General features: G+C 38.6%; 1 protein-coding gene across 4 annotated transcripts in view; it reads left to right on the top strand.

The window, feature by feature from the left end:
* The window catches only part of RNGTT (RNA guanylyltransferase and 5'-phosphatase), a 436,227-nt gene that overhangs the window by 214,141 nt on the left and 195,297 nt on the right, over positions 1-26,789 (top strand). For all 4 annotated transcript variants that reach the window (XM_073336687.1, XM_073336684.1, XM_073336683.1 and 1 more), the window contains one exon: positions 18,642-18,710. In XM_073336687.1, the coding sequence (XP_073192788.1) occupies positions 18,642-18,710 (69 nt within the window). The remainder of the gene's footprint in view (positions 1-18,641; positions 18,711-26,789) is intronic.

The following is a 26,789-nucleotide window of genomic DNA, read 5'->3' as shown; positions in this document are numbered from 1 at the left end:
CCCAGACAAATCAGACTTCTGTGATAAATGATTATTAAAACCAAGAATCACATATATTAGGTTATTCCAGTTCTAAAGAACCAGACATACACCTCAGGTCAAAATGTATTTCAGATCTTAAAATCACAAAAATCATGCTGGTAGCCAATCCTTTAGTAACTAAAAATGAAAGGTTTATTAATATATTAAAAAAGAAAAGAAAAAGGAAGAGCGTTATCAAGAGGTTAAAATGAATCATACACATTACAGTTGATTTCAGAGTTTGTAGTTCAGGATAACAGCAGTCCTGTTAAATCTGCCAGTTTGTAATAAGTCTCTCTGGTTCATCCCAAATATTGGGGTCCTCAGTACATTGTTCAAAGCTCTTCTTTGTTAGAAAACATAGTTCAGAGATGTGGAGCAGGAAAGAGGCAAGGTGATGATGCCACACTCTCCAACTTATACACCACTCGTCCATGTGCATGGAAGTTTACCATCTCAAACATGAAGTCAGGGTTCACATGATCTACGGGCCCTGCTGAGTCACTGGGCCTCCATTGTCAATAAGCATTCTGAGGTGTCCTCGGAAGGACTGCTGGCAGTGTTGATTCTCCTTAATGGCCCATGAACTTGGCTGGCTATTCTTCATGTAAATTTGTCTTGTGGTTATTACCCAGGAACACATTTTGAGATGTAAAAACATAGCAAAGATTTATAACTTCATACACAATGATAATACAGACATATAAACAGGATAACATTGTTCAACAGATCTCAACTTTTCCAGTGATACCTTCCAAGGCATACTTTGCATAAGAATGATCAAAATTACCTCATCAGTAGTAATACTGTACATATGGTCATCTTTCTTTCTATACAGCGTCACACTCACCCTTCAGTTAATATAGCTGTAAGCCTAAGCTCTGACTTAAGCCAAAAGTGTGGGAACTCTCTCAGGAGCTTTTAGCTGAAGTATAGTTTTGGGGGCTGGGAAGGCAGAACAGAGGGGAAAAACTGGGAAAGAGAGAGAGAGGAGCAGTTGAAAACATGGGGGCTACCCTGGAAGAAACCTTGGGGGAGGTTTTTGGGTTAGGGTGCAAAGCAAAAAAACTGCTCTTGGTGCTGTGAGCAAAAGAAGCTATTTCCTGCTCTTTGATTCCTTCTGCATTCAGAGACCCAGGACTTAGTACATTTGTTGTAAATTAACAAAACTACATCAAGGAAATACTGGGCTATCACCAATTTCTGCTCCCAGATGGAACATCTGCAGGGTCCCAAACTTTGAGTAGCTGCTTGGGTTGAAAAGGGGCAAACATAGATACCAAAACATACGCTGTATGCATTAACTCCAGGTTTAGTGTAACTTACCTTTTTTAAAATGGCTTTTCTTTAAATCACAGATGTCTAATCTGTGGCCCTCAGTGATGGGGGGGGGGAGAGAGAGACTTGAGTTAAAAAGAAAATATGTATTTGATTATGCATATTGAAAATGTTTCTTTTGCTTTGCCCAAATAGACTTAAGTGTTTGAATCAGCCCCATTGCTATGAGGAAGAGGCAGGAGATATTGTTTCCTACCTCATCCTTTGCAGCCCTATGGGTAGGTCTGATGTGAGCTGCTATCCTTTCTCTAATGCAGCTGTTCAGCAGCTCCTCCATTGGTTGTCTGCTTCATTGCATAGATGGGAAGAAAGGAATCCTGGCAGCAACCTTGCCTGTTTCCTAGCTGCACTATGGGAAAGCAGGAACTGGCTCTGCTTAAACCTGGCTGGGGGAGTAACTAGAGAGAGATGGCTCACCTTCCCCACACTGAGGGGAAAAGGAGAATTTGAAAATCAACTGCCGATTACAGGTCTCTGATTTTCTGCTCCGGCAGAGGTTAGAGTAGCCTAGGAATTGCAGGAAAGGAGGCTGAAAGGTACTGCTGCTTGCTCTACACCTACTGGGGACTCTCCCCATGGGGTCTCTCCAGCAGAGAATTTGAGTATTTTCTGATCTCTTTCCACTGCTCAGAGAATTTGCTCCCAAGTGGTCCCGGCCATTTTGATATATGTTTGGCCCTCAGACTGAAAAAGTTGGACACCACTGCTATACCATCCTCCTAGGATACTCCCTCTTTGGTCTTAAATTTCTAGCCCAGAACTTCCCACATCAGTGGGAGTTTTCAGTTTTTGAGCTGCCACTCCCACATCAGCAGAATGGCTATTTAAATTTAAAGATTCTCTTTAAGAATTAAATTTTAAAAGACTTGAGATCTGAAAGACTTATATTGACGTACACATGTTTAGATGCATTTGAAGAGAATTTCAGCTTCTATTAAACCCTGATGGAACTAAGCCATGGCTACACTTACCCGGTAGAACAGCACTACTACGATCAATGCAGCGGGTGTCGATTTAGCGGGTCTGATGAAGACCTGCTAGGTAGATGGCAGAGTGCTTTCCTGTTGACTCCGGTACTCCAGCTCCCGAAGAAGAGTAAGGTACATTGGCGGGAGAGCGTCTCCCATCATGTAGACACCGTGGTAAGCCGACCTAAGCTACGTTGACTTCAGTTACGTTATTCATTTAACTGGAGTAGTATAATTTAGGTCGACTTACTGCGGTAGTGTAGACAAGGCCTAAGAGATATCTCAGAAAATGGATTAAATAAAGGAAAGTTAAAACTCTAAACTTTAGAGATACTCTGAGAATTTCCCACCAGAAAAACAAAGGCAGTTAGAAGCTTGCTAAATAGTTATTCACAAAGTGCATATTAATAAGCTGAAGATGTTACCGAGACCAACCCATGAAGGTATTGAGCCAATGAAAGGGTGACTGCAGCTGAAAATTTGAATCCAGGCAAGCCCTGAAAGAGGTGAGCCTTCAGTAAAGTTATAGAAAGAAATATATAAATCTCTCTGAATTGAGCAACCAGCAACACTCTGCTCCCATTTCCCAACTTCAACAGCACTCATCTCAACAGTCATCTCTTTCAAGCAAACAGCAGCAAGAAGCAGCAACTTTCCAGCGGGGCATCACTTCTGCAACATGATGACATCACAAAGGCTTCAACATATGTTGGCTAGAATGCAGTTTATAAACACCCTGCCAAAGAGATTAGATTTAAAGTTTTCTTGGGATATTGAAATGCTACTGTAATTTAAGGTACTAAAGCTTCTGCTGTTAAACCAGAATGTTTAGACTATGTATTCCTGGAGAGGTGACCCAAGCTAAAGCTTGGTAAAGAGAAAGAAACCATAGAATTTAATTTAGATTTAACATTCTTAAATTCATTAATTTGCCTGAGTTCCTTGAATGGCTTCTTTTCAATAACTGAATTAAAATACATTCCTGGTTTTGTAAGACTAGTTAAGTTAAGATCACTTGCCTTTGCACATTTATAAACTGTTGACGTTATCCATGATATGGCAAACAGCATTCACCTACCCTTAAACAAAATAACTTCCCCATCTATAAGTTGTTTTAGTTAGGTATGGTATACTAGAACAAAACTCATTACTGAAGAAACTGATATATACTGTAACTATGGTTCTTTGAGATGTGATATAGATGTGTATTCTACTTTGGTGTGTGCATGCTGGAGCCAGAGATTTTGCCTAGGAGTAGCTATAAAGGGGTGGTGCTTGGTAGGGCTCATCTCCTTCGTGGACAGATATAAGGGGGCTCTGCTCAAAGGCTTTTGAAATGGATGCAAAGTTGAATCTATACCTGTTATGTATTTGCTGGTGCTCATCCCCCCACGGCAGGGGGTGATAGCGCATTCAACCAGATTGCAAGTGACATCTACTGCATTTTTGAAGAATGTCCCAGTATCTGAGGTATGCAGAGCTGCTACCTGGTCTTCAATTCATACCTTTTGGAAGCATTATGCCCTGCTCCTTGCCATTAGATCCAATGCGGCACTTGGCTCTGTAGTACTATTGTCAGTTCTGGATTCTGTAGAAAAGGAACAGAGGGTAGTTCGCCCAAGCACCACAATACAGCTTTGGTGTCTGCCACCTCATGTGTGGTCCGAATGGACACTGCTAGCTAGGAATCTCTAATCAAAGGCTTGAGAGGCTCATGCACACCTGAAGTGGCACACCCATAGCAACTGACATCTTGAAGAACTGCAGTTACTGCAGAGGATGAGTAACGTTTCCTTTTGCAAAAAAAGATGATGGGTCAGTGTGTGTTGAACCAGAGAATTTGTCATTGGATGATTAGTTGTATTAGACTGCTACGAATTAGCTAGCAGACCCTCCTGAAAGCATCATAGCCCAGTCCACCAAGGGTTGTGAAGCTTCCATAGCTTCTTTGAGGAATGTTCCCATATTAGAAATATGTAGGTCAGCTACCTGCTGTTCTGTACATACCTCTACACAACATTACTCTACAGTACACATATCACAGTCTGATGCTTTTTTGGCAGGGATGTCTTAGAACTTATTTAATTAGATTCCTAGCACCCACCTCCATCAGTTCATATCACTGCTTGTGAATCACCACTAGTGGAATGTGTATGAACAAGAACTTAAAGGAAAAGAAACTATTGCTTATAGTAACTGTGGTTCTTTGAGATGTGTTGTGCACATAGGTTCCATTACTCACTCTCTTTCCCCTCTATTGTGGAGCTTAAGAGCACCCGAATCCTGTATTAGCAAAGAAACTGAGAGGTGGTTGGGGTTGCCCTCCTTAAGCCTTTGATTGGAGACATGAAGATACTCAGGGCACAGGGATGCCCCCCCCCCCCTCTCAGAAGAATGCAAACTCAAGAACACAGGGCACAAGCACACCATCTGTGGAATGTATATGGACAACACATCTTAAAGAACCACAGTTACTGTAAGGTTTCAGAGTAACAGCCGTGTTAGTCTGTATTCGCAAAAAGAAAAGGAGTACTTGTGGCACCTTAGAGACTAACCAATTTATTTGAGCATGAGCTTTCGTGAACTACAGCTCACGAAAGCTCATGCTCAAATAAATTGGTTAGTCTCTAAGGTGCCACAAGTTACTGTAAGGTAAGTCAAGTAACAATTTCTTTTCTGTGTCCCTGCTGATGGCTATAAATGAGGGGTTTTTTTTACCTCAAGAGAGTGGACCAAGAGCAGCATCACCAAATGTTTTGAATCCCACATCTTCTTCCCCCTTCTTTCTCTCTGGCCACACACTTATCTGTTGCCTCTTCATTGTCATTTCAGCTTTGCTTTTACTATTATTCATAGAACAGGCTTTCAAGGGCCTGTAGAATTCTGTATGTAACTCCCCTCAGCACAGTACATGGAAGTGATGTCCTCATGCTAGTGTGTGAGAGTGCAGCTGACCAACAAAACTGACTTTACATGAAGTAAACAAGCTGGATAAATAAAAGTGTTTCCCTTCACTCTTTTTTTATAGTAATCATTGGATGCTACTTATAATTATAGTTGATACAAATGTGATTTTCTAGATGGCTGTCCCTTTAACTATAAGGGTGTGGTCACACAAGCAGTAGATTGGGGTCTCATAATTTGTAGTTACTCTAATTGGGTGCTTTTAAATTTTTTATAACTAGGGCAAAATACTTTCACAAGTGTTTTTCTGTGTCAGAAATCAGAGTAACAGCCGTGTTAGTCTGTATTCACAAAAAGAAAAGGAGTACTTGTGGCACCTTAGAGACTAACCAATTTATTTGAGCATAAGCTTTCGTGAGCTTCCGATGAAGTGAGCTGTAGCTCATGAAAGCTTATGATCAAATAAATTGGTTAGTCTCTAAAGTGCCACAAGTACTCCTTTTCTTTTTGTGTCAGAAATGCTTCCCAAAGAAGATAAATGTACATATAGGGGTACGTTTTCAGAGTGGGGATATGAAGTCATGTGCATTAATCCCATAACAGGATTTTTGCTTGTAATGTCCTGTTCATCATATCCAGTATTACAATATGCTTCTATATTCAAACTTAGGATTTTATTACACTAAAATTTATTTAATTGTCTCCTTATTGGTCTACAAACTTAGTATTATTAGTATATGTTTTTGTTTAGGAAACCATATACAAAATCACTACTCTAGTATGTTTACAATTATCGGTGTAATTGCCCTGTGGAACCTTCAAAGCATACCTGAGTGACCAGTTGTATCAACAGTATTTTTGTTTTGATTGTTGGCTATTCCCATGTGTAACAGATGGCATTTACTGAAAAAAAAATTGAGAAGCTGTGGGATAGCAGAGCATTGCTAATAAAACCTATTGCAAGTTAAACTTGACCTGACATTAATCAAGTTTTGAATGCTACAAATGATTCATGGGTATTAATTAGTCTCCTGATCCTATTAGTGAGCATCAGTATCTCACTGCTGCCATTATCTACTTTCATTCTTATAGGAAACAAATCTATTGCAGTAATTGGATGTTTTTAATGTCTTATGCCAAAATGTTCTGTATGAGTAACTTGGCAAAGGGGTTATTTTTAGCCTTTTAGTATGATTGTTAATTTACTGGTAGATCAGGATGTAATCTGAGTAGCATTTTGTGTGGAATATAGTTGAAATTTTTTTTTATTTCACCAAGACAGTTCAAGATTTTACACTCCCCCAGTCAGTGGCCCATGATTTTGCCATAATTTGTCATATTATTTCATCTGCTGCAACAGATCCCACTTCAGAAAAGGAGTAGTAAGTAATATTATTAAATAGTATTTTATAACTGGATGAGTTTATCAAGCTTGTCTTTATTGTCTGTCTTAGTACTGTGTTAGAAATTAGAGTGCACAATGGTATATCTAGACAAATCAGTTTTTCTAACTTTTGTCTGTTACATCCAGAATCTGTGCTATCCAGAGTGGGTGGTTACATGAAGTATTATATATTTGGACTTTGCATGAAAATCTATTGTAGAATTTACAATAACTCAGCTTTCTTCCTAGTATGGCTTTTCTATTCATTTTTTCAGCCAGGGAACATGAGGCTTCTTTTAGACTACATAATAAAATATAAATCTGTTGATGGTTTGAGTATCCTAGGCAGTTAAATCACAGTAAATTGTTATGGAGTGTTTCACTGAAAATAAAACACTTATCTTTCACTATTTGTTTTTCCACAAGCTGTTTAAAACTTCTTTAGAGAATTTATTATTAGGAAGTTAAATTTTTCACTTAATTTAATTGCTACAGTTACTCTAACAGTTTTCTTCTCTTTCCGTGGCCCACATTTCAGAGCATCAAAGCCCAGAAAATGCAATGTGACTTAAATGACATTTCTGCTCATTATATTCATGGAAAAAATATTAAATTTAGTACAAGATGTTTGTTTTTGTGAATCTAGTCTCATTATTATTTAATAAAATAGTACTTTATTTCATTGGCATTCAATGCCTGAAAGCCTCTAGGTTCCTAATAAAATGTATATTAAACAAATCTTAGTGGTAATATAGCTAAATACATTGAGAAACACCAGGGTATATTATAGAATGTGAACCGAAATCTCACTGCCTACCTGTAGAGGCACTTCAATCCAAATATACAATAAATATCACTTCCTCCTCACTCAGTGTTACACCATCACCCGTACTATGCAGCCCAAACACATGAAATAAACCTAAACTTCTCCTCATCCTTAGAACCTAAAAGGAAACAAAGTGTCTCAAATCTGTCCTGGATGGACACTGCAGATATATTCTCCCCACATTGCAGCACATGGGCATTTGCTGCTTTTCCGTCTTACCTCCAGGATATGATGGAGCTCAGATATGCATCACTAATCCTTAGGTGGCATAAATTAGAGCAGATGCTGGGCAGCTGTAATTTTCTCTGGGGCTAGAGCCAGCATAGACCAATCCACAAGATAAGAGATCCATCATTCACTTCCACCACTCTGTGTAACACCCCGTAGCTTCCCCCTCAACACTGCAATGCATGAGCCTTCTCTTTTTTTGTTACTCCTTTTAGTATATCCTACCTGTGACATTATTTAAATCTAGTATTCATTGCTTTGAGACACCTTTTGCCAAAATCTTTATGTAATTGATCAAGGTGATTTTACTTAGTTGCTTGAAATATCAGGTAGCCATTCACACATTTAGTTTTTCTCATTGGCATGCATGTTTTCTCTCAATTTTTATAGTGGCTTTACTTGGAAGCCTAGGGTAAAATTTTCAAAAACACCTATGTCCCATTATGAAAAGTTTCTTAGTCCCAGTGACATTCAGTGAGTCTCAAGTACCTAAGTCACATTTAAAATGGGACATAGGGCTCTAAGTCACGTAAGCATTTTTGAAAATTTGACCCCTATTCTCTCAATAATTTTAAACAGACATTCCCAATAAATATCAAACTTATCAATGAATCAAAGGTAAGAGATGCTTTATCTCAACAGGAGATCAATTTGAGCATGAGTTTTTTCAAAACATGAATTAGACATCCCTTTTCCTAGCCCCATATTTCTTTTTTAACATATTCAATGTTTGTCCCTATTGTATAAGGTTTCCTCTGTGTTTTACAGAGCTGCCAAGTGAGCTGAATCTTCAGTTAGCTTTTTTGGATTTCAATTCTTATTGCCTGATCTGGTGAAGATGGCTAATGCTGTGGGAGTGGGTCTCGGTATGCAATTAATGACATTCTCAAGCATTGTCCTAGGACATAGCCTCAGAAGATGTTTGTCCCCAACCAGCTCCAGGTTGTCTCTTCTTCCTGACTGCTCTCTCAGGAAATAAAGTCGGAAAGCTGGAGCTCAAAACAGTGAGGGGGTGGGTGACAACAGCCCCAGAGCTTCCAATCACTTTTTATGGACCTAAGTTTGTAAAAAGTTATTGTCTGGGTGAGGTGGGGAAAGACAAATTAGTCATGTGCAAGTTGGCTTTGATGATAAAGTAACTGACCTAAAGTCAAAGCAGACATGAGCCACACTTTTTTGAAGTGCTAAAGGGTTTGATTAATTTAAAATAAAATACAATTAATGCACCACTGGAGTTCTTGATGTAACCTAAAATTAGGGCTTCCTAAATAGCACATGGTAAGTTATTTTCAAAATATTTTTGCCCTTGCCATAACAAGGAAAAAACAGAAATCTCACAAGAAGCTTATGAAATCTCCAGTCAGATTGCTAGACAAAAAGATTCATATAAGCATTCAAACTTTGTTTACCCAAATCAGATTCCAGGAGGTATGCCCACACAAGTAAGAAATCACCTGTACAGACCTTTAATTGGAGTATAACATGGAGTTCCTTTATTTAAAGATCTTTCTTTGTACAGACAACTGAGGTGAAAAACCACTTTACATCTGGCTCATAAAGAATAGGATGAAAAATGTTCCTCTTAATACCAAAAAATGTTTTAAATTAATTCAGATGCATCTATCAGTATTATTGCATGCTGTTAAAACACAGTAAATTTTAAAGGATCTGTGTCTCCTGCTTTGGGTATAAAACATCAACATGGATCTTTAAACATATCAGGTGCAAGTACTTGGGAGTAAATCAATTTTATATTGAGGTTTGTCAAATAAGGGGAAGCTTGCAGGAAGGCATGGAGATGAAGAGGTGATGAAATGGGTATTGAGGCCATTGTCACTGGTAGAAAGGAAGTGTGATGGAGGAAGGCAGAGGAGACCATGTCAGCGATATAGGGCTTGGAAGGCAAAGACAGCTAGTTTAATACAACAGACAAAATACCCACACTGCAGATGTTTTACAGGGACATGATCAAGGTCTATCTCTTATTGGAGGGTGAGAGGAGGTATGGGTGAAGGGGAGGGGTGAGAGGAAGGAAGTGCAGAGACAGAGAGGATTACCAGGTTCCTTTTAATATAAGCAGTACTAAGTGCTAGTAATTTGTGCATGTCTCATTGCAAACTACAATATGCTTGAGAAAATCTGGAATTGTATTGAGATGCATCATTTACAGATCTAAAGCTGTAAATGCTGGCAGTCTTTTATTAGAGCGTATACCAGACCTATTAGGCTTGTGTTTAAAGATTATAAACATTATAGAAAATAAATGTTCTTAAAAGCTGGCTAAAAGTTAATTCACAAAAGACATTTAAAAAAGAATATTAGTGAGGGAGCATCGAAGACTGCAAGACTGATCTCTGGTGAACAGTTAGGATCTAATAAAGATTAATTTTCCTATCTTGTAACTAAATTTAAATTTACTTAAAATAAAACAAGTTATGAATTTTTAATGTTTCAGTAAAAAGAAAAGGAGTACTTGTGGCACCTTAGAGACTAACCAATTTATTTGAGCATGAGCTTTCGTGAGCTACAGCTCACTTCATCAGATGTTTACCGTGGAAACTGCAGCAGACTTTATATACACACAGAAATCATGAAACAATACCTCCTCCCACCCCACTGTCCTGCTGGGGTGGGAGGAGGTATTGTTTCATGATTTCTGTGTGTATATAAAGTCTGCTGCAGTTTCCACGGTAAACATCTGATGAAGTGAGCTGTAGCTCACGAAAGCTCATGCTCAAATAAATTGGTTAGTCTCTAAGGTGCCACAAGTACTCCTTTTCTTTTTGCGAATACAGACTAACACGGCTGTTCCTCTGAAACCTGTCTTTAATGTTTCAGTGTACACTACTAGATGCAGGTGTAAATACATTCTTTTTACATAGTACTAATGTCCTATTTGAGGCTGGGACTGTATCTTCCTCTGTTTCTGTATAGCACCAAGCATATTGACATATAATAATAATAGTAAAAGATACCTTTTGTTTTAATCTATCCTGTCAGGGTGTCGTCTTACATCAGAATTTTTCAAGGTGTTAATAAAAAAGACTTTTAAAAAAGTTTTTAAAACATTTAGGTAAAGGAGTTGTTTTGGTAATATGTTACCCATGGGGGAAAGAAATTCTCAGTTTAACAGAGCTAAGATAACTAAAAAGAAATATTTCTAGTGGTAAAAGTATTTGTGTCAATATAAAATAATATAGAGGCATTGGTTTCAGAACCATATTTCATTTTTCATTTCATTTTTTCTTTTAAAGCAGGGATTAAACCTCTTATGAAAAATACAGTGTATCCTCTCCAAACTTACAGTACTTTCTTTTTGAGCACAGAATGAATTTTTTGAGAAAATTTACAAGTAAATCTATTAGTTAAAATCAGATGCTAGATCATTTAAGAAATGTATCAGTTGTCATTATTTCTTTGTCTCAAATTATTTTTAATAATGGAATTACGCTGACTCTTCAAATTTATAGCTAAAAATATAGCATGGGCTATATTTGAAGTAATTAGGTTGTAATTAAGCTAATGATTAATGACTTGTATTTAATTGTTCTGATTACGTAGGTTGCAGACCTGGTCAGGTGAATAACTCAGATAACTCCTGAATATTATGTTTACATGATTTTATATAAGCTATAACTCAACTAACTTTTCTTCTAAGATAATTTGATCGCAAATCAAGTCTGAGGGAGGCTAAACCTGTGTTATTGATAGGTTGCTTGGCTCAGGTGTCACTGCCTTCTAAAGATTCATTGGTTGCATGCTAGTGTGGGCATCAGTGCATGAAAGGCTCCCCTTGGCACTGCCTTGGCTCCGCTATGTACTGTTAGGGGAAAGCACATAAGGGTGTCCTTAAAAAGCAGATAAACTGGAATGGAGGAGCCGGAAAAGCTCTGTTCCTCATTTCATGTAACACACTCCTCTAAATTAGTAAGACAGCTGTAAATTACATGAAGCTTGGTTGCTTTGTACTGTGCTGTTGATCTGATCACCCCTAAACCCAGTTTAACTGGCTGGGACACTGGCTACTTTGAGCTGTGGTAGTTTACTGGCAGTGCTTAATTTGTAATGAAATAGGTGCCGGAGCTCAAACAATTTTTTTACTTTCATAAATGATGCATCAAGCCCAGAGATGCTGGGGTTCTGAATTGCCAATCCTAGAGGAGCCAGGGCTCAGACCTGGCAAGCCCTGGTACAAATTAAGCACTATGTACTGGCGAATAGCTATTAAAAGTTAAGATTAAAAGGTGATTTAAAGTTGTTGCTACATGTCTTCAGATAATTAGAAATATTGTTCAGTAGCACTCTCTTCAGTTTTACTAATGAGTTTTTATGAATGAAATGTAATATTTTTGTAAAAGTCAAAGTAATTCCCAGCCAACAAACTGTTAAGATGAAGTTAAGGTTGAGACTTTGTATTAGTAAATTAAGGGTCAGAATATTACAAGGATGTTGTAATTATCCCCAACCAAACATTAGATACTCAGGAAATTCAGAGTTATGGCTATTTTTTTTTAACTTGGGAATCTAGTCTGTCTACGGTATTTCTAGGGTGCCCATCATAGTATCTGATAATTTCTGAAATGTTTGATTGTTTTTATTAATGTGTATTGTTTTTGGTTGCATACAGTTAACATATATAATGTTCTCACAACCTAAGGCCTCACAAACAATATGCAACTGATATAGCTAATGAAAATGTTACTTATTTGCATGAGACAAGGTGTAGGTGAGGTAATAGCTTTACCTCTAATACTTTTGAACAAACGTATTTCATTATGAAGAAAAAGAAAAAAAATAGATGAGCAATTTGAACTTGGCTTTGGTATAATACCTAAGGGTTGGTACATGAAGAATTGATATGAGCTTGGGTTAAAACTGAATTAAGTTAGCCTACAGCAGTTTTGAAATTGATTGGGAAAATCACAGATGCATATTTGTCTCTCCTAATGAAATGCAAAATGAAATTTTCCATATAATAAACTCTTTGAGTTTAATTCATAGCAATCATTGGTATTTGCTGGAAAAAAAATTATTTTCTGATGCTTTGCATCAGAACTTTAAGCAAAATAGCTAAGTAGTTAAGAGAGATTGTTACATAATGTAATTTAACACATTACTCATAAAATCTTGGTTATGGTGCTTCCGTTAGATTATTTTATAGAAAATCACTGCTTAGTACAAATAAGCTAATAAATATTTCATACGCAGCAGATTTCTTGTAGAAATCTACAGTTTCGTAATATATTTTTAAAGTGTGCAAGGAAGAGACAGGAGAGGAATTTGTCTGAGCATGGACTGGAAGTTTCAAACTCCTGTATCTCTCTCTCATATGAAATTACCTCTGAAAATCCACAAGAATTGGGTGCCTTGCCCTAGAGCTACCAAACCATTGATTAGAAATTGTGTTGATTGGAATGCTTTATCCACCAAAACATCCTCTAGGAGAATAAAGAGAATGTGTGCGTCTGCCTCTGGCTGTCGTCGTCAGATATTTTTTTTTAAATTCCAAAGAAGAAATAGGGGCCCAGAAAGCTGATCATTCAACTTTTCACTATTCAGGAAACACTGTCCCACTGGCTGAGAGATAGTTTCATCAAAATCAGGCCGTAACATTTATGTTTGCAAACTGATTAAATAATATTGCTCCAGATCACAATATTTTTTTAAGAGAAATCTTTTTTTAAACAGAAGTCTTCTTGTCACATGACTATGCTTGGAAGGATTTATTTTTATTGATAAATGTCGGTAAACATCAATTTCACTGCGCGCACGCAAACTGATGAAAAAATATTTCCACTGATGATTAAAATTTACAGATAGGCAAAGTAAGGCCTAGTGCAGTGATTTAACCATTTGAATTAGCGTTGTTACAAGTGGACTAGTCAATGAACAGAAAAAAGAGGTATGATTTGTTGGTTTAAGGATGTTTACTTTGTATATTTTTACATGTGATGTTGAAAATTTGTGTTCTAACAGTTTATAAAGGTTTCACTATTTGAATCTCATTCTGTCATTCAATAATTGTCTGACCAACTCCCATAATTTCCTGCAACAGTGAGTGAAAATATAAATCAATAAATAGAAAAAATGCTCAAGTAAACATTTGATGATATTCCTTGAGATTGTACAAAAATTAAAATCAATTTCCGCCAAGTCTGCACATGATTTGTACATTTTAAACAGTTGTTTTCAGCAAATCAAAAGCCAGGATTTTCATATTAGCTGGAACAATTATTTTTATTCATGAATTGCTTTTTAAAATAAGAATAATAGAAAATGATTAAAATAATAAACCATATGGAGGAAATATGTCCTCTTTTAGTGTTCACTGTAGAGCAGGAAACTACCTGCAGTGAGTCAAGGGCTTCACGGGTAGAAATTCATACCAGTAAACTACTAAGAATAGCTTACCAGCAAAGCTGGATTGTGTGCATCATTTATCTTTTTTGCACAAAGCATCTTTGAAATGCATTGCATTTTATTTGTTCCCTGGCAGTCATCCCAGTTAAGCAGGTGTGCCATTTATCATGGTGCCGATTAAATAGATTATACTGTTCAAGTTAATTAGAAATGTTAACATGTTTGGTAAATTAAACAGGAAGATAGGAGGCTGATTTCAAGATGAATATTGCGTATCTACAATTAGAAGTTTGTACAACTAAAAACGTATATTAAAATTTTGGTAGTGAAAAAGTAATATAAGTTTACTCATAATTCAAGCAGTCTTTTTTTGTTCATGCCACTGATTTTAGAATCTTCTTAAAACATAAAAGCATGAACATAAACATGCTTAAAACATAAAAATGTTTTAGACATTTTTTCAAATTCTGCAATATACAAGCACTCTCAGCATAACATAAAAGTCTCATGGCAAAACCCTTGTAATCCAGCCACACTAAGACTACTTTACTTAATAAACCTTTATCTCTTATCTGTTAGTTTGTCTTCTGGGGTTTGGTCAATCAGAATAAATTGTAAGGCATTTTCTATCATGGTAGTAGTAGGCAAGAAAAACGACCTGTTGCTCTTTTTGCTTCACAACTTAGCTTCCCATATTGGACGAAAAGATGAAATAACTCCCTAACTAGTCTGCTGCTTCCACAACTCACAGGACAAATGTCCATTATTTATAGGTCTCTACTGATTGACCAAGTGACAGAAAAACTAACAGGTATGGTAAGAAGGGGAGAAGTTATTTTTTTTGAGTTTCATCAGCAGAGACCACAAGGTTCTTAAAGGTGACCTTTGGAAGGGAGGAGGGAAATCCCTTTTTTGCTTCTTAGTGTGGTATTAATGTTCTCACAGGTCTCTCTCTCTCTCTCTCTCTCTCTCTCTCTCTCTCTCTCTCTCTCTCTCATATTGGGAATATTATACTGAAAGATTCTGATAACTGTAAAATTTGAGAAATTATGACATGAGTAATGAGGGATTGTCATCAATTGTTAACAGAATTGTTCTTGGTTTTTGACCCCCTATTTAAATTCAGTGCCTAATGAACACTTGAGAGAGAGCATATTTTTGCTGAAGATTCAACGTCCTTGTCCCTTCAGTTAAGGTGGAGATTTCACAATACACATTCATGAAATCCCCATGATATCATTCAGCAAAACCAAGGAAGTTCAGATTTGACATTTTGAAAGTTAAGCGCCAAGCAGGGATTCAGGGGGTCTTTATGCTTCGTATAGAGTGAGGAGTGGGCATCAAGGGAAAGGAAAGTTTTAAGGTTGGATTTGAAGGAGGACAATGAGGTCACATTGTGGATGCTTACAGCAACCTCCTCTGTAAGGGATGGCATGATAGAAGACTTAAAGGTACTAGTTTTTAAATTTGGTATTGGGTGATGAAGTCTAGAGTCATTTGCAGAGCAGAGGCAGGAGTAGATATCTTGATAGCACATGATAAGTAGGGTGGGGATAGGCCATGAAGGGCCTTCAAAGTTGAGGACAAGTTGTTTGATGTGGTGGACAAGCAAGGAGACAGTTGACAGATGCAAAGAGAGGGAAGATATGGTTGAAGTGATGAGTTAGGAAATTCTCTCCGTAGCAGCATTTTGAATGGGTATAAATGGGACCAGGTGGGATTTGAAAAGGACAGAGAGGAGGAGGTTGCAGTAATTGAGACTTGAGAAGATGAAGACCTGGGTAGCAGTTTTAACTATATAGATAGAGAGGAAAGACCAGATCTTGGTATGGCCTGGACATGGTGATCTAGAAAAATGGCTGAAAAACTAAGGGCCAGGTTATGGGCCTGACTGATGTGGGGATAGTGATGTCCATGGTGACTGACAGATGGAGGAAAGATCAAGAGCTCTGTTCTGCACATGTGGTGTTGAAGCTGATGGCTGGACCTCCATGAGGAGATGTCAGAAAGACAAGCCTATTTTATCTTTGCGCATAAGAAAAACTTCTCTTAAGAGAGGGCCACTCTAAGCACTCTTATCATCATGTGGGGTTAGTCAGTAGGGCTTAATGCAGGAGTGTGGCGATCACTGGGTGTAGTATACTGAGAGGTGTAATTAATTATATACACAGCGCTGTCAAATGCAAAAAGTAAAGGGAAACTTGAAATCTAATCAGTTTTTAGAAAATAAGTAGCTTCCAGGACTACATGTGCTCCTGTAGCCCCTGCCAATTTTTGTGGTCAGCAAACCAATGATGGTCCCAAGGCAGATCCTCCAACAGTTCTGTCCAGAAAGGGATTGACATTTGAACATGTGAATAGGGTGCAGTATATGTACCTGACTGAGGTACATGCAAAGTGCATCTTTAGATGCCTCAAAAGTTGAGGAGAGTCTAAGTTCAAGTCTACAAGAGTTTCTACCTGATCAAATTGGGCAGCCAAGGACCTAAGGGAGCTAATCCAATGGGATTGGTAATTTTAGAGAAGCAGTGCTTTTCCAAATTATTTGAATATAAGAAAGCATTAAACACATTCTTAATATGATAAAATTTGGGTTTTCTGGTTTTGCTGGGTTTTTTTAAACTCAGTTGTGATACTTCCTTATCCTAACTTTTTTTTTTAATTTAATTTATACAAAGATCAGGTCTGGGGCAGACAGCAACATGAAAAACAATCCCGATTAAAGATTTCATGCATAACCTGAAAGAGTCAGCAGTGCAGAAAAATACTTTATCAAGAGTGTTTTTTTAACACAATCTCCAATGTGTTACGTTGGTCAGCTAGAGCAAAGATTACCAGTGACTCATTACAATTTACTTTGAAATGCAGGAACAATTATTTTTAATTTTGAACAATATCTAGTAAATATTCCAGATTTTTAATATGTTTTTTTCCTAAATACTGGGATTTTCATGTGCCAGTCGAGCTCTGAAGATTTAAAAAAACTCAATCATTTTAATAGCTGCTGGTCATGAGTTTCTGTTGCAAATTTCAGACATTCAAACTATACGATTATCTGAGTACGTGCTAGGACTTCAGATTTTAAATGTGGATCCTACAGCACTGAAAATTAACAACTCAGTGGATCGTTTTCAACTCAGCATCCAGTACTATACTGAAAATTAAGTTCTTTATCACATCTGAGAACTATTTTAAAATGTTTTTAATAAAATTATTTCTAAAAACTGAATAATGAAAGCAATAATGAATGATGCTTCTTATATTTTGTTCTTTATAGAGTGAAGATAAATGTTTCAAGTACCATATTTGTGTTTAAAATAAAATGTGTATGTCTGGCAAAAAAAAAAAAAAGTAAATTATCACATGCAGTTATCACATACAATCAGCCACAAGTTGAAACAATTTTTTTTCTCAGGTGGGACACTAGCATTCTGATTATTTATGGTGTGTTGAGCTACACTGCTGTGTAGCATTATATCTACTGTTAGACACAAATCTTTGGTAACTTTTCATGCTTTTAAAATTAATTCCTTACTCAGGGCTGGATTCTGATACACTTATTCACCTTAAGTAGTAGCTTAGTTACTGAGTAGTCCCTGTCATTTAAATGGGATCATTCCGAGAGAGGCACTACTGGGCCAAAATTTTCAAAATTTCCTAAAGTTAGTTACATTTTTGTGTTTTATATATCTGTTTTTGCTATTTTATTTGATCTTGAGGTAACTGACTGATCTGTTAATTTATTTTTCAAACATTGCCAAGGGAGCCCACAGCTTTAGATGAGTATAGAGAAGTCAAGATTATAATTAATAAATATTATTTAGATACCTATATAACTGGCCTGATTTTCAGAATTTCTGGTTACTCACAGCTTCCATGAAGTCATTTGTTCCCAGAGACTTCATATTTAGGTACACATTAAGATATGTGGTCACTTGACATAAATACTGACCCCTTTGTTTGGCTTGGTAAATATTTCTCTCAGGTAGATAAATCTAGATGTTCACCTCAACAGAAGTCAAACTCTGCTTGATATGTAACAGCATATTAATTCAGATCATGACTTTAATTAGTGCAATAGTTTTTACTGGGATATGGAAGTTAAGAATTCTGCTTTACAAAAGCTTTGTATATAATCACTAGAAGTTTTGTTTTATTTTCAAATATAATGTAATCTTAAAAAAGTAATATTTCATATGTTTAAAATAGCAACTGTTATTAATTGCATTTTTGTGGAAGCCTATCTTGTCCCATACTTGAACAGCTTTTGTGTTACCAGTACTTTTCTGAAGTATATAGAATCATCATGTTTTCCAAACATCCTTTTTCTAACCCTAATGTTTTTCTCAAACTGGTATAATATCTTGAGGCATGCGTGCTACTTTTGTCGGCGTATTATTTGTAAATATGTTAATTTAATTCCACCAGGTCTGTTTTTTCTTTGTATTTTTCATGTTGCCCAGATTCTGAACCCAAGCTTTAAATGGTAATCTAGTTATTTTAAAAAGTGGTTACTGAAGTACTATGGAACTTTTATCAATGTGGAATCTTGCAAATGAAACACTTTCCTCTATACTGGAAATATTATTTTTGTTTTGTTTTTCTTTTACAGCTTCTTGAAGGAAGTTTTGCCAGAGAAGTCAGTCATGAAGTGGATGGACTGATTTTTCAGCCTACAGGCGTAAGTTGCAATGGAACTTAATTTTGGGATTGAAAACTTCCAGTTACATTCCTTCACTTGTGCTAATGAAATTTTTTTCACCATCTGCTACTAATGAACATTTTTCACCATCAAGAAGTCTTTGCTTTGGTGGAATTACTGTTGATCACTGCTTAATTTATCAGGGCTTGCCAGGGCTGAACCCCAGCATCTCTAGGATTGGCAGTTCATAGCCCCGGCACCTCCGGGTTTGCTGTGTCATTTATGAAAGTAAAAAAATTGCTTGAGCCTTGGCACCTCTTTCATCACAAATTAGTCACTACTGTAGATACACTGTTATTTCTGTTTCTCTTGGTTCTTAATAAAATTGCCATTACAGAACTGATTGGAGTCTGTATGCTGTGTTCTGTGTGTCTTTGGAACCATTAACAGGAATTTAGTCAGAGGAGGAGGTTGCTATGTGTCATTCATGTGTGCAGTTTGGTACAATGACCAAAATAATAAATAGGTAAGCAGTTCCCCCTCATTCAGTTCTTGTTTTTATGGAGCCTGTGGATTGTTGAAGCATTGATCTGTGACCAAGCACTGGAACCACAGTGATAGTAGACAGATTAAGTACAAGTTGGTATTCAGTGACTTTACACAGCTGCTACTATTTGTCACTTTTGCAAACTAGGCCGTAAAGTATGAGATCTTTCTGTATGAGTAGAAAAAAGCATGAGATCTTTCTGTATCAGTTACTTCGGAACAAAGGCTGAGTATTCAATATAGTTGGTTTCCTCTGGGAAATTTTAAGTGCTGCTATGTTAAAATTTGGTAAAATTTGTACAATGCATAGCATTTTAAGTGAAAATTGACTTTAAAAAATTTGCATAATATGATACATGTGTGAATCTTCTCTAAGAACTGAGTAAAGATTGGGGTGCATCAAAAAGCTTCCTGAGAGAACTACAGATAGATTGCAAAAAGAAAAGGAGTACTTGTGGCACCTTAGAGACTAACCAATTTATTTGAGCATGAGCTTTCGTGAGCTACAGCTCACTTCATCGGATGCATACCATGGAAACTGCAGCAGACTTTATATATACACAGAGAATATGAAACAATACCTCCTCCCACCCCACTGTCCTGCTGGTAATAGCTTATCTAAAGTGATCATCAGGTTGGGCCATTTCCAGCACAAATCCAGGTTTTCTCACCTTCCACCCCCCCACACAAATTCACTCTCCTGCTGGTGATAGCCCATCCAAAGTGACAACTCTTTACACAATGTGCATGATAATCAAGTTGGGCTATTTCCTGCACAAATCCAGGTTTTCTCACATCCCCCCCACCCCCATACACACACAAACTCACTCTCCTGCTGGTAATAGCTCATCCAAACTGACCACTCTCCAAGTTTAAATCCAAGTTAAACCAGAACATCTGGGGGGGGGGGGGGTAGGAAAAAACAAGAGGAAATAGGCTACCTTGCATAATGACTTAGCCACTCCCAGTCTCTATTTAAGTCTAAATTAATAGATAGATCTGTCAGTTAACTGTTCTTAACAATGAGCAAAACAATACAAATGGCTAGTGCTCAGACTGGAAAAGATGAAGAAAAGGGAAGTAATGGTATACTTCCCTCTTTCACCCACCAGGGCTGCAGTTGACTTACTAATTCTCAATACAATGCAAGTTGATAGAAATGGTTTGCTGGAATGCTAGTGTGCTTTCTTAACTATTAAAATAAATCTCTTTTGAAAACAATGAAATAGCATAATTTCCTGATATGATCTCTTTCCATTTTGGTAAACAGTATCTTTCTACTCACCCACAAAGCAAAGAGCTCTCTTTATCTTACTTCCTTACTTGTAAGCATTATTGTTGGTGATGTCAGTCCAGCTCTAGGAATAGGACTAACCTGTGCTCTTCTCTGCTGGTTCTGCAGCAGCTAAACACAAACAAGTGACTGACTTGGCCTTTTTTTGTTTTGCTGTGGCAGAGTTGTAAGTTTAAAAAAAAAAAAACAGACTATGAACTACTTTACTGAGCCTGTAGAACAAAATTCATAGTTCACTATGGTCTTGATAACACCACAGAATATTATTATAATGTAAAATAATGGGGAAAAAAGGTTCCAAAGGTTTGCATTGAATCGAAGAATTCATGTAACTCTGGTTACATAACTTTATTTATCACAGCCTTTTCTATCGTAGTAGAATTGTCTAGGAGAGTATCCCTAGTCTTTCATTTTGTTGCAGGAAATAAGTGCCTATAACATTAGTGCATTTTTAGAATTTCTGCTTTCTGATTTAGCACATAGGGTAGTTTGTAACTGAATAAAAGCTTCATGAGATGTATAAAATGCTCTTAATTACTTTTTATTTTAAAATATTGGTGAGACTTTCATAGTGCAATTATTGATCAAATTTCAGTATATATTGTTTCAGGATTTATTAAACTTAGTTTTGTTCAACTATTGTTAATCACTTATTTTTAGATTGAGCAATGTGTAATTTTCTCAGTGTATTTTGTAGCTTAAGTTGAGATAATTTAAAGGATGAACCAAAGTATTCTTTCAAAAGGAAATATTATGAATGTAGGAATATTAGACAACAAAAATAAAATAGGCTTACTTAAACTGAAAGCCCGGGAATTGTTGTTTGAGGTTGCTAATCCTCTGTTCTTATGTATTATGTATGTTTTAGAAAGTGGGAGACTTTATTGCATAGCAGCAATGTTTAAAAGTAACAGAGTGCAGTGAAGACACGTTGAGAATATTAAATTGAATTTTCTTATCTTTTTATTCTTAAGTTTGCAGTAGTACTAACAATGTTTTAGATGTTTTCCAAATACAGAGGAAGATACAGTCCTTGCTATTTTCAGTCTAAGAAGATAAAGACAGGTGAATGGTAGCGGAAGGAGCAGGCATCTTGGTAGATGGAGGAGAGGCCCTGAGATTTAGTCAGAGAGAGATCATTAGAACCCTTAATGAGAGTTGTTTCAATCAACTGAAGGTGCTTGAAGCCATATTGGAGAGGATCCAAGGTGTAGTTGGAAAAGAGGAACTTGCAGCAATGTTTGTAAATGAAGGAAAGAAGAGAGATGGGGAGGTAGTTGAAGAAGCAGGTGGAGTTAAGGAATAGCTTTGGAAGAATGAAGCCCAGATTATAATTATTGTGGGGGAAGGAGAATAGGAGATAGAGCAGGTTTGGAGAGAATGTCAGAATGGGGGCAAAGAAAGCCAGGAAGGGGTGGAGCCCCTGGATAGATGGAGGGATTAGAAGAGGCATTTTCAACAAATTTAATATAATTATATAAAACTCTGTATTCTGTTGTAATATTTTTTTAGATTACACTTGTACCCTGGGTCTTATTGTGCTAAATCCCTGTCTAATTATAGAATCAGAAATGTAGGACTGGAAGGGGCCTTGATAGGTCATCTAGTCCAGTCGCCTGCACTGAAGCAGGACTAAGTATTTCTAGACCATCTCTGAGAGCTGTTTGTCTAACCTGTTCTTAAAAACCCCCAGTGATGGAGATTCTACAAGCTCCCTAGGCAATTTGTTCCAGTGCGTAACTCCCCTTAGAGGTTTTTCCTAAAGTCCAACCTAAACCTCCCTTGCTGCTATTTAAGCTCATTGTTTGTTCTCCTTAACCACTGAGGACAAGGCAAGAATTTATCTGCCTCCTATTTATAACAACCTTTTAGATACTTGAAGACTGTTATCATGTCCCTGTTCAGTCTTCTCTTCTCCAGACTAAACAAACTCAGTTTTTTCAGTCTTCCCTCATAGGTCATGTTTTCTAGACCTTTAATCATTTTTGTTTCTCTCCTCTGGACTTTCTCCGGTTTATCCACCTTTCCTGAAACGTGATGCCCAGAACTGGTCACAATATTCCAGATGAGGCCTTATCAATGCTCAGTAGAGTGGAAGAATTACTTTCATGTCTTGCTTACAACAAACCTGGTAATACATCTCAGAATGGTGTTTGCTTTTATTTGTTACAGTATTACATTGTTAACTCTTATTTAGTTTATGATCCACTATGACGGGTGGGCAAACTATCGGATCCGGCCCTTCAGGGCTTTGGATCCGGCCTGTGGGCCTGCCCCCCGTAGTGCTGCAGGCCCTGCGCCACTTTCAGAAGCGGCTGGTACCACGTCCCTGGGGCCCAAGGTGGGGGCTGGCAGAGGGCTCTGTGCATTGCCCTTGCCTCCAGGCAAGACCCCCCGCAGCTCCCATTGGCTGGGAACGGGGAACCGTGGCCAATGGGAGCTTTGGGGGAGGTACCTGGAGGCCTGGCAAGGGCAGCGCGCGGAGCCCTGTTACCCCCACCCGCATCCCCAGGGGCTGCGCAGGGTCATGGTGCCAGCCGCTTCCTGGAGCGGTGCGGTGTGGGGCCAGGGCAGGCATGCAGGGAGCATGCCCTGGCCCCGGTGCATGCTGCTGCCACCCCAGAGCCACTTTAGGTAAGCGGCGCCGGGCTGGATCTCGAACCCCTTCTGCACCCCCAAACCCCTGCCCTAAGCCCCGTGCCTGCACTTCGCACCCCTCCTGTACCCCAACCCCCTTCCCTGAGCCCCCTGCTGCACCCCAACCCCCTGCCCTGAGCCCCCTGCTGCACCCTGCAGCCCTGTGCACCCCAGCCTCCTGCCCTGAGCACCCTTCTGCACCCTGCACCCCCGTGCACCTAAACCCCCAGCCCTGAGCTCCCTCCAGCAGTCCACACCCCTCCTGCACCCCTCTCTGCCCCAATCACTTGCCCTGAGCCCATTCCTGCACACCGCACCCCCTCCCACAACCTGCACTCCCTCCTGCACCCCAACCCCCTGCCCTGGTCCTGCATACAATTTCCCCACCTAGATGTGGCCCTTGGCCCAAAAAGTTTGCCCACACCTGCACTATAACTTTCAGATCCTTTTCTATAGTACTCCTTCCTAGGCAGTAATTCCCATTTTGTAGTTGCGGAATTGATTATTGCTTCCTAAGTGTAGAACTTTGCATTTATCCTTACTGAATTTCATCCTGTTTATTTCAATCCATTTCTCCAGTTTGTTACATTCTAATCCTGTACTCCCAAATGCTTGCAGCTTGGTATCATCTGCAAACTTTATAAGTGTACTCTCTATGCCATTATCTAAATCATTGTTGAAGATATTGAACAGAACCAGATCCAGGACAGATCCCTCTGGGACTCCATTCAATATGCCCTTCCAGCTTGATTGTAAACCACTCATAACTAGTTTCCGAGTATGGTTTCCAACCAGTTATGCACCCACCATATGGTAGGTTAATCTAGACTGTGTTTCTGTTGTGTGTTTGTGAGAAGGGCATGTGAGACAGTATCAAAAGCCTTACTAAAGTCGAGCTGTATCACATCTACAGCTTCCTCCTTCCGTGTCAAAGAATTAGGTTGGTTTGACATGATTTGTTCTGACATGATGCTTCCACCCCCCTTAGAAGGAGTCACCGACCACCATTGCCCTTCTTTTTCTCTTGGGAGTGGTGGTCCTGAACCTCCCAGCTTTGGAGGGTTCATGTCTTCTCTCCTCCACATGTGGGGGAGATTCCTCATTGCCGGCATACCATTTTTAATTTTTACCAAGGTTGGGTTGGGAACAGGGGAGGAGCATTGCATGCTGCCAGAAGTAACCACCAGCCAGCTTCCTCCCTGTGTCCTCCCCCTAGGTGGTGCTACTCCTCTATAGCCACCCACTTCTCTAGCTGAAAGATTCTACCAGTAGGCACCCTTCACATTGGATCGTCTTCAAAGCCTGGCTTTCTGTGTTGGGGAAACAGAGGCCACAGTCTCCAAAGTTGCAATGTTCAATTTCTGTTACCGTGGGGAAGAATTCTTTCTATTTAAAGGTAGTCTATTCAAAGCATTTGTTCTTGTGCTCTGTGTTTTTTATTAAATACCAGGGAGGTAGTCTCATGCATGTGTAGACACTACTACTAGCTTCAGGAAATGCTGATGTTGAGAATAGAGGCGGGTGGAGAAAGGTATTCTGTTTTGTGAAGGAGTTTGATATTTAAAAATTTGGTTTAATTCTGATTCAGAATGAAAACCAAAACATTTGATATTCTCTATAAAGGGGAACGGTGTCCCAGCTCTGGGGAAGCCCTCCAAGTGAGCTGTCCCAGAGCCCAACACCTTGGAAGCCCTGGAGACCCGACTCTAGGCAGTCTGCCTGGCTGGTTTCTGGATCTTTGTTGAAATCAGTCTCTGTAAAATGGTTTGATTTCAATTAATTGGAAAATTCTGATGGAAAAAGAAATTTCGTTGAAATTTTTCTGACCAGCTTTAGTGTACTTATTATGTAGAATGAGGTCTGTTTTCTTTCGTTTTCTTTCTGTACTTTTTTTGCTTCCCTCTAAGTTCCCAAGTATTAACTGAAAACTCAACTTTGCTCTTTTCTCCTTCTGTCTGAAAACCAAATCACACTACACTTGGTTCATAAAAGTAATAGTGTTGATGTAATCCTCTTAGATTGCTGAGAAGGATCTGGGAGTTGTGGTGGAACAGAACCACAACATGAGTCAGCAATGTGATGCTGTTGCAAAAAACGCAAATGCAATTTTAGGTTGCATTAACAGAGGCATAGCATGCAAATCACAGGAGGTGATAGTACCACTCTACTTGGTGCTAGTTAGGCCTCAGCTGGAGTACTGTGTTCAATTTTGGTCACCAATGTTTAGGAAGGATGTAGAGAAACTGGAGAGGATCTAGAGGCAAGCAACAAAGATGATCAAAGGGATGGAATGCAAGCCTTATGAGCAAAGACTTAAAGAACTGGATATGTTTAGTTTGAAAAAGAGGAGATTAAGGAGGGGACATGATAGCAGTCTTCAAATACTTGAAAGGTTGCCATAAAAAAATGAAGAAAAGTTGTTTTCGCTTGCCACAGAGGACAGGACAAGACACAATAAATTCAAACTACAGCATAGCAGATTTAGATTAAATCTCAGGAAAAACTTCCTAACTGTAAGAACAGTAGGACAATGGAACAGATTGCCTAGGGAGGATGTGGAAGCTTCTTTGCTGGAGGCTTTCAAAAGAAAGCTGGATAGCCATCTGTCTTGGATGGTTTAGACCAGTGGTGGGTAGTCTGCGGGCTGCGCACAGCCCATTGGGGTAATCCGCTGGCGGGCTGTGAGACAGTTTGTTTACATTGACTATCTGCAGGCAAGGCTGCCCACAGCTCCCAGTGGCCATGGTTCGTCGTTCCCGGCCAATGGGAGCTGCAGGAAGCCGTCCACTGGTTTAGACCCAACAAATCCTGCATCTTGGCAGGGATTTAGACTAGATGACCCTTGCAGTCTATTCTAAACCTATGATTCTAGACTTCTGTGAGGCACTGGACTTGGTACCACTGGACATTTTGATTAAAAAACTAGAATAACATGGCACACATTAAACGGATTAAAAATTGGCTAACTGACAGGTCTGAAAACATAATTGTAAATGTGGTGTCATCATTGAACAGGTGTATTCCTAGTGGGGTCCTGCAGGGAGGAGTTCCTGCCCCTACACAATTTAATATTTTTATTATTATTATTATGACCTGAAAAAAAAAAGGTTTCAGAGTAACAGCCGTGTTAGTCTGTATTCACAAAAAGAAAAGGAGTACTTGTGGCACCTTAGAGACTAACCAATTTATTAGAGCATAAGCTTTCGTGAGCTACAGCTCACTTCCTCAGATGCATATCGTGGAAACTGCAGCAGGCTTTATATATACACAGAGAATATGAAACAATACCTACTCCCACCCCACTGTCCTGCTGGTAATAGCTTATCTAAAGTGATCATCAGGTGGGCCATTTCCAGCACAAATCCAGGTTTTCTCACCCTCCACCCCCCCACACAAATTCACTCTCCTGCTGGTGATAGCCCATCCAAAGTGACAACTCTTTACACAATGTGCATGACAATCAAGTTGGGCTATTTCCTGCACAAATCCAGGTTCTCACATCCCCCCCCCACCCCCATACACACACAAACTCACTCTCCTGCTGGTAATAGCTCATCCAAACTGACCACTCTTCAAGTTTAAATCCAAGTTAAACCAGAACATCTGGGGGGGGGGGGTAGGAAAAAACAAGAGGAAACAGG

This window comes from Lepidochelys kempii, chromosome 3 (assembly GCF_965140265.1).
Source record: "Lepidochelys kempii isolate rLepKem1 chromosome 3, rLepKem1.hap2, whole genome shotgun sequence".
Taxonomy (NCBI): domain Eukaryota; kingdom Metazoa; phylum Chordata; order Testudines; family Cheloniidae; genus Lepidochelys; species Lepidochelys kempii.
This window is presented reverse-complemented; position numbering and strand designations above follow the sequence as displayed.